This window comes from Chiloscyllium plagiosum, chromosome 28 (assembly GCF_004010195.1).
Source record: "Chiloscyllium plagiosum isolate BGI_BamShark_2017 chromosome 28, ASM401019v2, whole genome shotgun sequence".
Taxonomy (NCBI): domain Eukaryota; kingdom Metazoa; phylum Chordata; class Chondrichthyes; order Orectolobiformes; family Hemiscylliidae; genus Chiloscyllium; species Chiloscyllium plagiosum.
The window spans coordinates 20,337,582-20,355,423 of NC_057737.1; the positions used below are offsets into that span (position 1 = coordinate 20,337,582).

Sequence of the window (17,842 nt, forward strand, 5' to 3'; positions counted from 1 at the left end):
TGAAAACACGGTAGGGCTGGGAGCTAGGACCTGGTGTGGGGCTGGAGCTGGGTGTGGGGGCGGGGTTAGGTCTGGGGGCAGGGACGGAGATCAGTGTGGGGGCGGGGTCAGGCGTGGTGATGGCGATAGGCGAAGGGGCGGGAATTGTAGGCATAGGAGTTTAGAAATATCTTTCAATAAAAGTATGTTAAAAGATTTGTAACTCTAAAATGAGATCTGAATTATATTTGCATAATTGGACTAATAATACTCCATTTCACCTGATTGTTACTACTATTTCCCTAATATTCAATGCTGTGGGTGTTTGACTGGTTTATTTGATAAGTGAATAATGAGCATTTCATTGAAGCGTGGCTGTCAAATCAAGCAAAGTTTGTAGTTTTGTGGGTATTTTTAAAAAGACCCAGAACTATTCGTTATCATACCCCTTGTACATTCTGTTAACTCCTTAATTTTAAAATTGAACAGGTTAGTTCTTTGAATTAAGTATATAGAAACACCTGCATTATATTGTTTAAATTGTTTAATTAAACTTCATTATTTTGGTCTTTTGACCACATTGTGGAGTTAAATTTGGGCTTTTAACACAATATGACAATGTCAATTCTTTCTTCAGAAGTAATGATAATACAGTTATGGAAGTGTGTGACTTGCAATATGAGAATACAATTTTTTTAGGTAGCTAATTATGGAGAAAAGTTATTTACTCTTTTATAATATCAAGAAATTAACTCCCTACTTGTTAAGTGACAAGCAGCATTATCATGCTAAAAATTCTCCCATGTGATAGAATGTAAAAATGATATTCAAATGCAAAACCTATCCTTAAGGAATGTTATGAATTGGAATAGACTGTAAATCATTCCAAATAATGTTAGGGTGAAGAGATTCCTCTATTTAACAGCTGCACTGGAGACTTTTATCTGGCTCCTTTGGTAAATGCATCAACCAGCAAGGAATTAACCTACATAAGTATACATGTTCCAAAGTTCCCATTAAGTTATATTTTAAAAGTATTTTCACTGGGAAATGCAGCAGCCACCTTATAATCAGAAATATTACGGGTGGCATAGTGGCTCAGCAGTTAGCGCTGTTACCTCATATGGACAAATAATGTTTTGATAATGTTGTTTGATATGGCTGAGGCAAGGCCCTTGGAGTTTCTTTGGTAAGTTCAATCACATCCTCTACATTCACCTTAAAGGCCAGATTGAGCCCCAGTTTAAAAGGAAACTCTGGCAGTGCAACACTCTTGCACCACTGTCTAATATAAGTGCCACAGTCTCTGGGGTGAAACTTGAACTTACTAATAAGACTGTTGTACTACCATTGAGCCACAGTTGATGCCTGTGTTCTGTTGTCAGCGAGAAAGATGCAAATATTCTTCAATTCATTTTGCCTTTCTCTTGGAAATAGGCTTAGGCTAAGGTTTCCAGTCATGCCTTTGCAGTCAGGGTGCCATGTATGAAAGTCACTTGGATATTGGAGGAGGCAGAGTTGTGATTTTCCCTTCACATGGTAAAATTATTTGAGCCTTCTCTGCCTAAACTGTAATCTGAAGACTGTCCAATGCATAAAGTTTGTGGGGTTGATGTGTCCTATTTGAAATCTGTTGCAGTGTAAGTCTGTAATTTTTAAGAAGAAAAAATATAACTGCAAGAAGGGACCATTGATTTTAAGGGCAAGTTATTACTAGAACATTGATCATCTCTCAGTAGGTAATTGAACAACATTACCAAGAAGTGGATAAATCCATGGACTCTTCCAGCCAGAAAGATAGCATTGTGACCTGATCTTAGGCTTTTATCAAACACACTCTGATTCTTCAGCTGGGGATTTGGCTGACTTTTGCTCAGTGTGTTGCTGTTTTCTGCAGCATAAAATGATTTAAATAAAGAACTGTTCCTGTGGTTTTCAATCGCCCCATGATGCAAGACAGGTTTAACATAATTTCCTATCCTGTTCGCTTTACCAGATACATCTATTAATGTTGTGCATTAACTTTATTGTAAAAAGATGATTGATACCTATTCTATTTTACCTAATTTTATCATACAGATGTATTAAACATGTGAATAGTGATGTGCGTAGCCCAACTCACTTGAAATAAGATATATTGAAACATTTTCATATGTGCTTTCTTATTCGCAGAAGCTCATCCTCTCCGAGACCTCCATCTTTGATGTTCTTCCCAATTTTTTCTATCATAGTAACCAAGTGGTGAGAATGGCAGCATTGGAGGTTAGTTTTACACAGTTCCACAGTAGATGGTGTGTTCCTGTTTCCTCTGTGTTGATTGCTTTATATTTATTGTTAGATAAATGAGGATGTTGTTGAGGGAGGTTCAATTATATTTGCAAGCATGTCATTTCTTTTGGTGCAGGTATATGTAGCATTTCCCTTGCAACTATCTCCCCTATTTAGTGAAGGCTTTGACTCATGCTAGGAAAAAATGCAAAAGTTCCAGCAGTTCTCCAAATGATCATTGCTCATATGTGAGGTTAGGTGATGAGTGTCGATGTTTAATTTGATCTGTGGATATCAAGAGCACCACCGAGTCATCTTCTGCTATTTTCAGCTGACATCCATATCTGCATGGCTTCCCAAATAAGACCGCATTGGGAGTATTGCTGGATTTTTTTTTAATGTGCAGAATCACCTGAGGCCAATTGTTATGCTAAAAGTTCCCCTGAAGCAGGCTGAAATGATTTGCATCTGATTTTTCTCGAGTTCATTTTCCTCCTCTCCCTCTACAGTCAACTTTCCCAAGTGCCATATTAAAGATTGTGATTCAGTGTTCCATATTTTTGACTCTGCACCATGTTGGTATTCCAATCATGAATATATTTAAGTTCAAGGCAGAAGACACTTCAAGAAACACCAAATGTTTCTTGGAAAAATTGTGATACTTGTTTTATGATGCTTAATAACTTGTTCCTAAATTTGGTGAGCAGATGATTTTTGACTTCTTACATCTATGCCAAGATGTTTGGGTAAAGACGTGTTTCCTACAGAGAGTGGGAAAGAGAACCGGAAGAAATTTGTATCTTAATATTGTTGAAGTTCAGGACCTTTTGAATGCAGACCCTTAATTCATGATTGCTGTTCACCTCGAGTCAAATGTACTATCTTTGACAAAATATGACAGTGATTAGGATGTCTTTAGGTGTTGGAATGCTTGAATGTCAATAAAGTGAATTGGATGTTGGAGAAAATTGATAAATATCAAACATACATTCATTTGTCTTAAAGTGGAACTGTTGTCTCTTCTGCGCTAGCTGGTAGTTTGGAATTTTGCTGGCATGTTCAGATAGGGCGACTTGGGCTTGTATCCATTTAAGTTTAGAAGTTTAGAGAGGTAATCTTATTTAAATAGCTCAGATCCTGAGGGGATTTGGCAGGATGCGTGCTGACATTATGCTTCCCATTGTTGGAGAAACTAGAGCCAGGGAGACAGCGTGTTTTAAGATGGTGTTATGGACCTGACTAAACCACCTCAAAAAAGATGAAGGTAGCTTAGATCCTAATGTTCTCTTATTTTAAAAGTCAGCGTAAGGCGTTGCGTTCCAGATGCAATTCGATTGGGCAAACTACGTGACATTAAGCAAAATAGCCTTTGTATTTGACTGTAGTGTAAAAATAGACGAAATTAAAAAAAAATTGGCTTAACTGTAATTCTATCAAAATGCAGAACAAAATAATATATGTTAACTACGACTAATTAACTGTTCCAATTTGGTAGTATCCTATAAACACACCATTGACAAATGCAAATTCAATAAAATAAGTTTTCTCACATGTAATTCTATCGCAAGAAGAGAACCCCAGCTTTTAGCTGTAACAAAGAAAGGAATAAGCTTCCACATCCAGCTTCATGATCCATGCCACTGCTGAAAGCTAAAACAAAAATCCTGCTTCTGTGGGAGCCTGACTCCATTCAGTCAGGCTGTTTCAGTTCCAACTTTTTTAAAAAAAAAAAGCCCCAAGGTCTTACAAGATGTTTACTTTATTGGCTTTGAGCAGACTGCTGGACACCTCTGTTTCAACCTTACTTCATTTAAAAAGGACGAAATACAACTCTTAAAGCCATACTATAATCACAATGGAGATTAGCAGAAATGTTCTTTGCAGGTGACAGTCTATTGAATTCACTTGCCAAGAGTGGCTACAGGCAGGGTCATAGAAATTTTTTTTAAGATTGACTGAGGTTAAGATTGACTACTGAGGGAATCAAAGGATATAAGGTGGAGGAAGGAAAGTAGAAACCAAAATCTGATCTCCCAAAGTTTTATCAAGTGATGTTGAATGGCCTAGTCTGTTCCTAATTTCTATGTTTCCATGACCGTATGATCCCACTGTTTTTATGCAGGTATATGTTAGAAGGGCCTACATCGCATATGAGTTGAACAGTGTTCAGCATCGTCAGCTGCAGGATGGAACCTGCATTGTAGAGTTTCAGTTCATGTTGCCAACATCCCATCCCAACAGGTAATTAACTTATTTTAAATCTGTATACTGGGAGGAGAAGTCTGGATCAGAACAGATGTATTTATCAATATGTGGAGTTTCAAAATCATGGATGTAGCTTTGAAAGAAAATTGCAAGCAATTTTCCAATATGCAAAGCAATGAGCAAAGTTCCCAAATAGAGAGTACAGTACCAGAATATTGCTCTTAACATCTATATAGTTTGCCTTCCATGTTGGAAATGTAATTCTCCACAGTTTGCCTCCTTGTTATTCACCAAACTAGATACAATCTAATCTGGTGAGAGATTAATGCACTTGAAATATTTGTTAAACTTTTCTGTAAATGTCTAATTTATCAGCTTGGCGACTCCATTTAAAGTTTTGGGCCTTGACAGTAGTTCAGGGCAAATGGAAACTGGCACCACCCAACAGTTCACCAAATGTATTCCATTTGTGTCTGCTTTCCCCAAAGTGGTTGGAATGCAAGACAACATGACAGGAAAATGAAGTAGCTTACCTTGTCACAAAGTGCTTGTTTCTGCTTAACCAACCATGGTTTTTGTGGTTGGCAGTCTGAACAGGGTTGGAGGATTTGTCAGCAAAGTAATTGCAGGTATTGACTGGCCGGAATTTGCTGTCTTTACTCCCTGCTTTGTTTAGATGCACTGAAACTGTGTTCCACTTTTTTTCTCTTTTTATATATAAAAGGCAGCTGATTACTGTTTTTAATGGGATCTAACACTTTGTCTTTAGTTCAATGCCAACATGACTTTATTCTGTCAAAATAAACTTCTCATATTTGCCGTGTTGAGGCATGAATTTAAATGTGTTTGTTTCAATAGAAAATGTTAGGTTTCTGAGGGTGATTAAATCTGCTTTCATTTTTCCTGTAATAAAACATTATTCAACTGTCACAATGGCTCAGTATGCAATTTATGTACTGGCATAATGACAGCAATCCAAATGATAATGGGAAGGAGAATGTAACCTGTACCTTTCAGAATTCTGTTCTAGTGCAACTTTGAAATTATCAGCATTTTAGTTTTCTATTCTTGCCATCAGCCTTTTTCATTTTTCCCATTTCTCTAAATGATAATAGAAGTTGAAACAATGAGGTATCCAAACAGGGGTGATACAGGGAAACTGCTGCATGGATTGGAATTGGGAAAGTGCTTCTATTTCTGGTAGATCACAGTAGAATTGTGTCCATTATTGCTTTTGCTCACTTAATATGCTTTTGTCACAGGAATGCCATTAATATGTTGTATAAAAGTAGTCAATCTGTGTGTCTCCGTTTTTCTCTTTTGCTTTCCTCGCTTCCTTCCATTTTGTCCTCTATCAAAATTAATTTTCAGTTTGGTATCTGTTTTCAATTCTTGTCTCTATTTCCGCTCAATCTCTCCTGAAAAATCTTTGCTTTCATGTTATTTCATTCAATTGGTCTTTTTTAATGTATGAATATACAATCAGTGTCAGCAGGTCATTTGACTGGCTGGATGGGTGTGAAAAGCACCATGACCAAGCCAAACCCTTTGTTTACCTGGCCATCTCTTTGTCAAATGTCCACAAATGTGCAGTTTGACAGTTTATCAAGCTGCATCGGATTCCATAGCTATTTTTCTCCCCTCTCAATTCATGGGTGCTCCAATTAAGGGTAATTTGCATAGTTCCACCCCTAGTTGATATTGTTATAGACCAGGAATCAAAGTCTGGGATCATCTTGGTTTGTGTGCATCATTTCTACAATACGAAGTGTGTTTTTCCTCTAGTTAAGTTGACATCCTTTTTCTCACTTATATAGGAGCTGCATGAACTGCTAAGAATGGTTCAGTAGCAACATCCTTCACCAATGAGAAATTGTTACTTAAATCTTGCAGACCTGATTTAAAAGTTCAGTGGAACTTAAGAATAAATTGTACAGAACTTAACCTTTTAATAAAGGAAATCGCATAGTACTTTGAATAAGATTTGACTTACAGCCTATCAGGCTTATTGATCTTCACAATATTTCATCAGCATGGAATGCATTAGTATGATTATATAATTGTGACAAAACAATCTTCAGGGCAATTCTACAGGATAAAAAAAAGGGGGAATACATACCTTTTAACAATAAGTACTAACTGTGGAAATCTATTATATGCTGAAGTCTAGAGAAAGCTGTGTGGTGTAATTTGTTTTGCTGAAGCATGCCCAATGCAACAATATCACTTTAAATGTTAATGGCAATAAGGTTTACATAAGCGAAATGCATCAATTCTCACCTTATTATGCTTCGCCTCCTCATTTATAAAACTGTGGCCTGCACTGGCACCAAATCATGACTTGATTTAAATGCCACTATTAGCATGCTTCTTGCCTGTGTTCTTTTTTTTCCCCTTACATGGAAATTTTGAAGAAGTGAAAGCCACTTCTGTCAGATGAAATGTTTCAGATGCAAAGGCTTGAATGCTGTGAAAATAAAAATGAAATGAAATTCTCTGAGCTGATGGTAAAGGCCAAGAGAAATTTTGATTGCATGTGTATGAAGATTAATCATAACTGTGAGGGAATGTGCAGGCTGCTGTTGTGTGTGTTTCCCTTCACCCGAGAAGACTCAGATATTAGTTACAGGTGTTTTTTAATACAGAATTTTAATAATGCCTGCATTCCAAAACAGTTAAAAATTGCATGATTTTAAATGATCTAATTGTTATTTAATTCAGAATTGAAAGAATCAAAGATAGACTTGGTTTAAAAAATAATATTGAAAACTAAAATACTGCAACGATTTATGATGCTTGCTCTAAGAATGAAACCCATTTTGCCATGCAAACTGTATGGGTGTGTGCATGTATGCGTGTCAACATGTTTTCTCGTGCTATTTTTTGTATCTGAAAATATTCAGGAATTACACCCAGTGTTTCATTCCTTTGAACCCCATCTCAAAAGCTTTTTTTTTCATTTTGATGGAACTGAGCTTATTTTGTTTTTAAATAGTTCATACTTCCAGTGGCAGAGATCACCCTGCTTTTTTCTGTTACCTGTAGTGACTACACCCTTAAATCCAAACCTGACAGTGTTGAATGATGGGAAGCCTTGGGAATTTGAGCCCTGGCTAATTGCATACGAGGTCACTGTTAAATTTATTGAAATAAGATGACACAGCTCCTGGACTTTCAAAGCTATTGTGCCATATCAGCAGATTGTTACCCATAATGGAACCCCCAGGGCAATTTTCTGCCTCTTCACCTTGGTCGGCGCGGTTGCTCAGTGGTTAGCATTGCTGCCTCACAGCGCCAAGAACCCAGCTTTGATTCCAGCTTCCGACAACTGTCTATGTGGTGTTTGCACATTCTCCCTGTGTCTGTGTGGCTTTCCTCCGGGTGCTCCGCTTTCCTCCCCCCAATCCAAAAAATGCGCGGGTTAGGTGAATTGGCCATGTTAAATTGTCCGTAGTGTTAGGTGTGTTAGTCAGGGGTAAATGTAGGGAAATGATTCTGGGTGGGTTACTCTTCGGATGGTCAGTGTGGACTTGTTGGGCCGAAGGGCCTGTTTCCACACTGTAGGGAATCTAATCTAATCTGGTCCTTCAGGATCATTCACAGGTCTACGGTCACAGCTAACTAGTTCAACCAAAGTTGTTGTGTCTTGGAATAAAGGTCCAATTAAAGGTGTGTAATAAATTTCCTTCTTTTTCTTAAGTGACAGTGTATTGAGTCACCCATTCTAATAATTAAACAAAACAATAAGAAAGTACTTTTAATAGACTATGATCATGACTCACTGTCACCTCCTTGAGGTCAGTAAGGAATTGGTAATAAGTGATGGCATTGCGAGCAATGCTCACATTGCATGAGCAAATTTTTAAAATCCTTTATGCTTAAGCCTTCAATGATTACGATAACGATACAATGCGTTTGCACTGGGGATGTTGAATATGTACATTGTAAAGCAGAGCTGTACCAGTTGCTGCAGTTGCAAGCCCTGGATATTTTGAGATACAGAATTAACGTGTGTATGCACACGTCCATATGTGTTTATAATATTGCTTGGCCTGTCTGGTTAATGTACAGCATTTAGAAAAAATGAATTTTCAATCCTACCTCCCAATATGCTAATTTTTAATGTGAACTTGTAATCCATTTTGATCAATAATTATAATTCTTTTCTTTATCCTTCACTAACCTGTCAGTGATTGTTTAATTTCAGAGGGAACATCCCCACCCTAAACAGGTACTGTACAATAATTTACTTTCTAATTTTGCAAATTGTTTAAAAAATACAATTGAATTCATTGAAATTGGAATGACATGGAATTTCAGCACAAAGCAACAGGCAATTTAGCGCAAAATGTCCATGCTGGTGTTCCTTTTTCACTTAATCCTTCTCCTGAATTTTTTATCTAATAGTATCAGCATATAACTGTCTACACCCTCTTCTTCATTAGCTTATAGCTTCCCAATAAGTCTATGTTGTTCTCTTTAGCCATCCCAGTGGTAGTAAATTATACATTCTCTCCACAGTCTGTCATTAATTTCTTCTGAATACTTTTATTGGATTTCTTGGAGACTCCACATTGGTGATGCCTGCTCTTGTTGTTTACATGTAGAAATACACTTTCCCAACCTGTTTCCATTCTAAAAAAGATCTTTAATTTAAAAGTCTCAAACGAGGTCATGTCCTTCAACATTTCCTGGTGAAGATAACTTTGCTGATGTAGATAGAGACATAGAAAATAGGGACAGGAGTGGGTCATTTGGCCCTTCGAGTCTACTCTGCCTTTCAAGTTGAATATGGCCGATCAGCCAACCCAGTGCCCTGTTTCACTTTCTTCCCATATCATTTGATCCCTAAGAAATATATCAAACTCCTTCTTGAAAACATTGAACGTTTTGGCCTCAACCACTTTCTGTGGCTTAGAATTCCATAGGTTAATCGCATTCTGGGTAAAAAGATTTCTCCTAATCTCAATCATAAATTTTTGTGAAGGGCAGGTCGTGCCTCACAAACCTTATTGAATTCTTTGAGAAGGTGACTAAGGAGGTGGACGAGGGGAAAGCGGTAGATGTGGTGTATATGGATTTTAGTAAGGCGTTTCATAAGGTTCCCCATGGTAGACTACTGCAAAAAATACGGAGGTATGGCATTGAGGGTGAGTTGGAGGTCTGGATTAGGAGTTGGCTGGCTGGAAGAAAACAGAGGGTAGTAGTTGATGGCAAAGGTTCATCTTGGAGTGCCGTCACTAGCGGTATTCCGCAAGGATCTGTTTTGGGACCATTGCTGTTTGTCATTTTTATAAATGACCTGGAAGAGGGGTTAGAAGGTTGGGTGAGCAAGTGTGCGGATGATACGAAAGTCGGAGGAGTAGTAGACAGTGAGGAAGGATGTGGCAGGTTACAGCACGATATAGAGAAGCTGCAGAGCTGGGCAGAAAGGTGGCAAATGGAATGCAATGTAGCTAAGTGTGAGGTGATTCACTTTGGGAAGAATAACAAAAAGATGGGGTACTGGGCTAATGGTCGGATACTTGGTAGTGTGGATGAGCAGAGGGATCTTGGTGTCCATGTACACAGATCTCTGAAAGTTGCCACCCAGGTAAATAGTGCGGTGAGGAAGGCATATGGCGTACTGGCTTTTATTGGTAGAGGAATTGAGTTCCGGAGTCCTGAGGTCATGATGCAGTTGTATAAGACTCTGGTACGACCGCATCTGGAATATTGTGTGCAGTTTTGGTCGCCATACTATAGGAAGGATGTGGAGGCACTGGAACGGGTGCAGAGGAGGTTTACCAGGATGTTGCCTGGTATGGAAGAAAAATCGTATGAGGAAAGACTGAGGCACTTCGGGCTGTTTTCATTAGAGAAAAGAAGGTTTAAGGGTGACTTGATTGAGGTGTACAAGATGATTAGGGGGTTAGATAGCGTTGACAGTGTGAACCTTTTCCCGCGTATGGAGGCGGGTATTACGAGGGGGCATAGCTTTAAATTAAGGGGTGTTAGGTATAGGACAGATGTTAGGGGTAGGTTCTTTACTCAGCGAATTGTGAGTTCATGGAATGCCCTGCCAGTAGCAGTGGTGGGCTCTCCCTCATTATGGGCATTTAAGCGGGCATTGGATAGGCATATGGAGGATAGTGGGCTAGTGTAGGTTAGGTGGGCTTGGATCGGCGCAACATCGAGGGCCAAAGGGCCTGTACTGCGCTGTATTCTTCTATGTTCTATGTTCTAAATGGCCAACCCTGAATCATTAGACTGTGATCTCTGGTTCTGGACTCACCAGTCATTGGCAACATTCTTCTTAAATATACCCTGTCTCGTCCTGATAAAATGCATAGATTTCCATGAGATCCTCCCTTATTTTTCGAAACTCCAGTGTAAGTGGTCCTTGACTGAGTCGCTCTCTCTTCTTGTAACAGTCCTACTCCCCAGGAATCAGTCTGGTAAAACCCTATTGCACTCCCTTCATACAGAATGTCCTTCCTCAGATGAGACCAAAACTGTACACACTACTCCAGATGTGTTGTCACGAAGGCCCTTTACAATTTGTGTTGTCACAAAAGTCCTTTACAATTGTAGCAAAGTATCCTGCTCCTACACTTAAATCCTTTTGCTGTGAAGGCCAAAATACCATTTGTACCTATGTGCTTACTTTCAGTCACTGGTGTACGAGGGCACTCAGATTTCATTGCACCTTCCGCTTTCTCAATCTATTGCAATTCGGATGATCCACCTTCCTGTTTTTGCTACCAAAGTATATAGCCTCACATTTATTCACATTATACTTCATCTCCCATGCATTTACCCACTGACTCAACTTGTCCAAATCATACTGAGGCATTTCTGCACCATCCTCATAGTTCACCTTCCTCCCAGCTTTCCAGATGACACAAACTAGGAGATATTAAATCGAGTTCCCTCATCTAAATCATTAGTGCGTATTGTCCATGCATCAATACCTGTGCCAACCCAATAGTCACTAGCCACCACTTGGAAAAATATCTATTTATTTCTATTCTTTGTTTCCTTTCTGTCAACCAGGTAAGTTCTCTAAGTGCACTATTGCCACTACTTTAATTTTACGTGCTTAAAATGATTATCCATGTGAATATTTTTGCATCCCCTCCAGTGCCTCTATGTCCTTACTGTCATGATCAGGATTGCTGATAATACTCAGTGTTGCCTAATAAAGATTTAATACTTTGTTTTGTACTTGTTGTAAAATCTATTTTAATAAAAAAATTAAAGGAAGATTCAATACAAGTTAACTTAAAGTTTCTCTATTTTTAAATAACATCCCTGTATAACTAAATTTTAGTTCTTGATTTGCTTTTGTTATGGCCATGTTTAACTGCATCAATAATCTTTTAGTTTACATTCCTAGGTTCCAATTCTCCACTGTCCCATTCAGATTTTATTTTTTAAGTAAAATGCAACCTCTTTATTTTTCTTACCAATATATAATATCTCAGCACTTTATAAGTAGCAAATGAATTTCAATACAGACATGATCATTTTTTCACAGTTATTAATGCTGTCTTATAACATGTACTCATCCCCCGTGTTGACCACCCTTCCCAATTTTGGTGTTGCGTGTAAATTTTAGAAATATACATTTAGTTCCAAATTCTAGGTCATTAAAATAAATTGCAAGCACGTTAGTCCCAACACTCATTCTTCTTGTATCTCCATTCCCTCCTTTAGCCCCTTTGTAAAGTTACACTTGATACTTCTACTCTCTCTCTTCTGTCTTTCAGTCAATTGGGTATCCATGCTGCTGCTTGCCCCAACACTGCATTCTCTGACTTTACTCATTACTCATTACTGTTTCATGTAATAGCTTTATTGAAGGACTTTTGGAAATGTAAATGTAGTCCATCTACGACATTATCTTTTACTTTTCTCTCTCGTTTTCTAAGTAATGGCATAATATTAGCTATCTGTGGTGCACTGGTGTTGCATTATTCTCTTGTGTATTATTAAGTATAATAATACTTCTCCAACACTCCCTAGATTTTTCCAAATGCATAAATGCAATCTCTGTTTTTCTCATCTTTGAATTTGGTTAGTATAATTAATATTTCTTCGTTTTATTTTAAATTTGGTTATATAATTTCTAGACTAATTTTCTGATGCCATGTCCATTTATGGTAAATTCAAAATAATTATTCAATATTTCTGCGGTTTTGTAATTGAATATGATTTTATTTTAACGACCCTTAGTGGCCCTGTTCCTATCCTAACTTGTCTTATTTATATGTACGTGGAGTACTTCACTATTTTTGTTTTTGTTTTAATTGTTTTAAATTCACAGTTCCTTTTTACCTTGCTAGTTGTTTATAAACATGTCTTTCCCAATTTTCTTGGCATTCTTCCTTGTTTTGCTTCTGCTGCCATGTATTCTATGTATGTTCCTTTCCTTAGCATTTTTCTTTATTCCTTTACTCATCCATCATGTCTCAATAATGTTTACTTTGTTCTTGATTTTTAGCAGGTTACATTTTTTCTGGGCTCTGTTGACTGTTTGAAATGTTTTAGATTGTAGTTTTATATGGTTGTTTGCCAATATTGTTGTCCACTTGATTTTCAAAAGCACTTTTCTCAATCCCTCAAAATCAGCTCTTCTCCGATTTATCATCTGATATTTGTCGTGTTAAAGTTCTTCTCAATTACTATCCGAAATTACAATGTAACGTGGTCACCATTGTCTAGCTATTCTTGTACTTGTTTGTTAAAGTATGATTCATTTTTCAAACAAAGAAGTGTATTTATATAATACCTCATTAAAATTATCCAAGGACCAGCACAGGAGTGTCATAAAGTGAAATTTGACACCTGAGCCATATAAGGTGATAGAAGTGCAATTGATCACGGAGACAGGTTTTAAGCAACACCTTCAAGGCGGAAAGGAAGGTAACAAGGCAACAGGGGTGTATTCCTGAGCTTTAAGCTCTAGTCAGCTGAAGACATGATAAACAAAACAGGATAAAATGAATTCAGAGACCAGAATTAGATGCACAAAGATGTCTCCCTGTCATGCACTTGAAGCAGCAGCACATTTTCTATAGCAGATTTTGAGGTTTCTTTTGGACTCTGTTCTCTGACTGATAAGTTAAACAGAGGGATCCATCTGTCACTGGTGTTTCAGGTGAATATTAGAGGTCTTCTGCCTTCAGTTGTTCATCTTTCGTCCTATGGGTCCCAAGATGCATATTGGAAACGGGTGGAATGGGAAAGTTTTATAAATTTCCAACTGCTACTGAACCTATGGGGCAACTTTCCACCATTGGACCCATCTTTTTTGTATGCCTGTAATCCATTGACTGAACAGTTAAGCCTAAGATGTATCCATACAGCCATTTATTGTGGAAAATTAGGGCAGTGATCGTGAAACATATCAAGATAATACAGCCAAATCTATACTATCATTGCAGTGGTGCTGAAGGATAATAAATGTATTTTCCTCTCTGTATTTAAAAGCAAAGTACTTTGGCTTATTTGAAAATAGGTGTTTCCTCTGCTTTACTGTTTACAGTAAAAGAAATTCTACATTATAATTTTATCAATCATCGATTTAACTTCTGCTTTACTATAAACAGTGAGGTAGATCTCTGCCTGTGTTAAGAGACTCTGCTCACCTGGCCAAAGCGTGGAATGGTATATTATTGGAAGTTGGAGCAGTGATATGGAATATCACATGTAATTAAAATTTGTAATGTTGTTATTATTTGGAAACTTGGTCTTCCAAAGTGTAAGTTAATGAGTTCTTGGATTTCAGTTCCGTAAAAGTGATTTATTTTAAGAGTCAGAAATGTTTTTATTTAGCAGTGGTCAAACAGCATTTCCACAAAATCAAATGACTTAAGCTAAGTGGCTAGATAAACTACTTGGTGAGATTACTGCTGAAGTGTTTACTAGATTGAGTTTTTACGACAAAAGGAAAGAGGCCAGAAGCAGGCAGCTTATAATTCAATGAGAATTGTCAATGAATCCGCTTTTGTCTGCATGTTGGCAGGAGGGATTGGGAGTTGGGAGAATCATGTGGTGAATCTGTTGAAAGTTAGCAAAACTTAATAATTACAGCCTTATCAGTTAGGTAAGAAATTGAAGAGTTGAAGATAGGAGTGATACTTCACTGGTAAAGGGTATTTCTGGGAAAAAGGTTGAATTTATATTTTTTTCTGTTTATGATATCTTTTCTGCATTTTCTATGGTAATCGTATGTTCTTTTATTAAAAGTACACTGGTAACCTCTTGTGAATATGTTCAATGATTAACCACCGTGATAACCAAATTTCAAAACTAAAAGTTATGATCTGCTAAGCCAGGTTTCACTCTGGGATGTGATATGTCAAGTACAACCATCATCTGGGTAACACAAGTTACCCATTGAAAATCCAGTACTCGTGCACTGGAAATAGTGCAGAGTAGGAAAGATGCCAATTAAAAATTAGTATGGGAACAGCAAAGCATTAAAGTGGAGGGCCTGTGAGGAACCTTTTATTAAACAAATATTTTTTGTGGTTTGGAATTCCCACTTGTTTATCACTTAATTAACACTGATTGAAGGCTGATGGAAAGATGGAAGGATTGATACTCTGTAATTATGAATAAGAAACGTGCTGATGAATCAAATGAAATGACCCATGTCAGTTTGGGATTGAATAGTGAACTTGGAACTGCATATGGATACATTTACACACTTGTTACTAATTTTGCACAATGTGCTTCAGCTCAAACATGGGACTGTAGGCTTTTTTTCTATAATACTGCACTGAATTGCTCCTCTCAATTCTAATTGCTCGTCCTTATGCTCCAATTCAGGATGTCTTTCTCATCCAACTTGAACCATTATGGGATGTTTCATGTTGCTAGTGTAAGTGATGTGCTGCTCGATGCTGCTTTTACTCCACCATGCCAGCGTATGGGGGCAATGGTCGCATTCCGCACCTTTGAGGACTTTGTGAAGTAAGATTCCCTGTACATTTTATTTTTAAACTTTAAGCCTCCCGACCTTTCTATCTCTGGAAACAGATCATGATTTAAATTATCATCATAAACAAAAACAGAAATTGCTGGAAAAACTCAATAGGTCTGACAGGATCTGTGAAGAGAAAGCAAGAGTTAACATTTCGAGTATAGCATATATACCAATCTTTTCACAGCTACAATCAGTTATGAAGAAGGGTCATTATATCCAAAATGTTAACTTTGCTTTCTCTCTACAGATGCTGCCAGACCTGAGTTTTCCAGCCAGTTCTGTTTCTGTTTCTAATTTCCAGCATCCGGAGTTCCTTGGTTTTTTGGTTTAGGATTCTAATTAACATATTGGGAAATGAAACTATAAAGTTCATTTAAACAATTGATACAGGAATCAAACAACATTTGCATTGCTTACTATTGAGTATTTTTTCATTAACTATTTTTTTCTGTGTATCTCAGCTACAATCTCTTATTTTTTCAATCTGTTAATGGTGTAGATTAATACAGTGCTGTCTAGGAACTAAGTTCACATCTAAGTTTGTAAGACACTTGCACCAACAGAGCGAATAGCATTTCCACCTCATTAGTTTGGTCATGTTTGAGACCAAATTTGAGATCAAAGACAAGTAATTAATTTGCTGCATTATCTGTTTTCTCACCAATTTTAGCTAAGTATAGACTATAGCAGAGAATATTTTTGATCATGGGAATTGACTGTCCATGACCACACACAAAGAATGACTATGAAGCAGGCCAAGAAAGGTTGATAGTTTTCATTGAACTTGTTCGGGCCTTGTATTCATAGTTTGTGATGTAATTTAAACTGCTTAGTGTAAGCTTCATTTAGAATGCACACAGGTGAATAAGCAGGAGAGGAACAGCAGCTTGTGAACTGACCATTCCTATATTTAAACACTTGCAAATATCAGCTCGTCTTTGGTAGAATTTTAAATTCTGGAATATGTGAACAGTTCTATCTACTTTTTATTTACAGAAACTTTCAAGATGTGACAAGTTGCTTTTCTGACTCGCCTCCTCCAAGCCCCACCTTTCCTGAGTCAGGACATGCCTCACTGTATGATGAAGATGACAGCAAAGTAAGTAGTACAAGCAAGAGAATAAAGGCAGCTGGAGCATCAGATATTTAGGTACCAAGCTCTGAATCCCCTTTGTCATAGCTCAAGATTACAACTGTTAAAAGATGATGATGCAGTGATCAGGGTAAACTCCGATTACTGAATACAACATGAGTTCAGACTCCAATCTAGTATAACTTCATTTTATACAAATGAAAACACTTCTTGCAGTGTGCAGGATCAAACCTGAAATGCAGAACTTTGTACAGAAACTGTATCCAAAAGAACTCACCTTGATGAAGGTATATTTTTGCAGCTGTCGAAAGCCTGCTGTATGCTTGACCTGATCGTTCTTGCAACTGATGCTAAGTCCAGAGGGCAATCATTTCCCATTCCTATCACCATAATGATGTTTCCCTCCTTCCCCTTTGCCCAGTTTTTATTCAGAGGGAGGAACTCTTTACACTGGAGTTTTTCAGTTTCAACTGATGACAAGTTTCTAGTTTAGAAGGGTGGTAAACTGGAGTTTGGGGTTGGAGAGTTGGGAAAACACAAGCAAATGTGCAATCTTGGAGACTGTGTTCCAATTGTGTGAGGGGGCAATAAAAATCAGTCTCAAGAGGAAAATTATTTTTATGGTAGTGGAAATGGGACCGCTTGAAAATCCTCGTTCACAAAGCTGACTCCTTTGTCATCAGCAGTAACACTTAAAGCCTGATTACTTGCAGTTGAAATAAATTGAAAGCTTTTCCTGGCTGCACTAGGTATGTGGAAGATCTTCAAGCAGATAAAATCCCATCGCTGTTCATGTGACTAGTGTCAATAATCTGGCATTTTTTTTCTACATTTTATCAAGTGTCTTGATACTTCGGGCCATTTTATAAATCTAATGGACTAAATGCTACGTAAACTGTATATTTTTAACAGTTTTGTTTCCATGCTTCACTCCAGACAAGCCTTTTGTTTTCCTGACTTTTGTACCATTTTGGGATATTACACTGGGATATATATGCCTGTTTTGAGAATTCATTCTTTCAGATTTTTACATGAGTTTTGCTGAATTAGGCTCAGGATTTTAGATGCCTGAAATAAGTCTGGAAAATGCTCTCTTGACTAGAAGGTAACTCAGATCTCTGAATAGAGAATGGTACCTGTACTGAAGGTGACAGTAATGGATTCAGGACCAGGAGATTTAATTCTGAATGTAACACTTTTCATTTACATGACTGTATCTTAGAAAACAAATAGACCTACCTGTGACCATATAATATATATAGGTAAAGATGGGGTTTCCATGTCACCTTTGGTGAAATTACAGTGGGAGCAGCTCTGAGAAA

General features: G+C 37.5%; 1 protein-coding gene across 2 annotated transcripts in view; it reads left to right on the plus strand.

The window, feature by feature from the left end:
• The window catches only part of acaca (acetyl-CoA carboxylase alpha), a 263,482-nt gene that overhangs the window by 91,494 nt on the left and 154,146 nt on the right, over nt 1-17,842 (plus strand). For both annotated transcript variants that reach the window (XM_043718470.1, XM_043718471.1), the window contains 5 exons: nt 2,152-2,241; nt 4,370-4,488; nt 8,660-8,683; nt 15,271-15,414; nt 16,424-16,526. In XM_043718470.1, the coding sequence (XP_043574405.1) occupies nt 2,152-2,241; nt 4,370-4,488; nt 8,660-8,683; nt 15,271-15,414; nt 16,424-16,526 (480 nt within the window). The remainder of the gene's footprint in view (nt 1-2,151; nt 2,242-4,369; nt 4,489-8,659; nt 8,684-15,270; nt 15,415-16,423; nt 16,527-17,842) is intronic.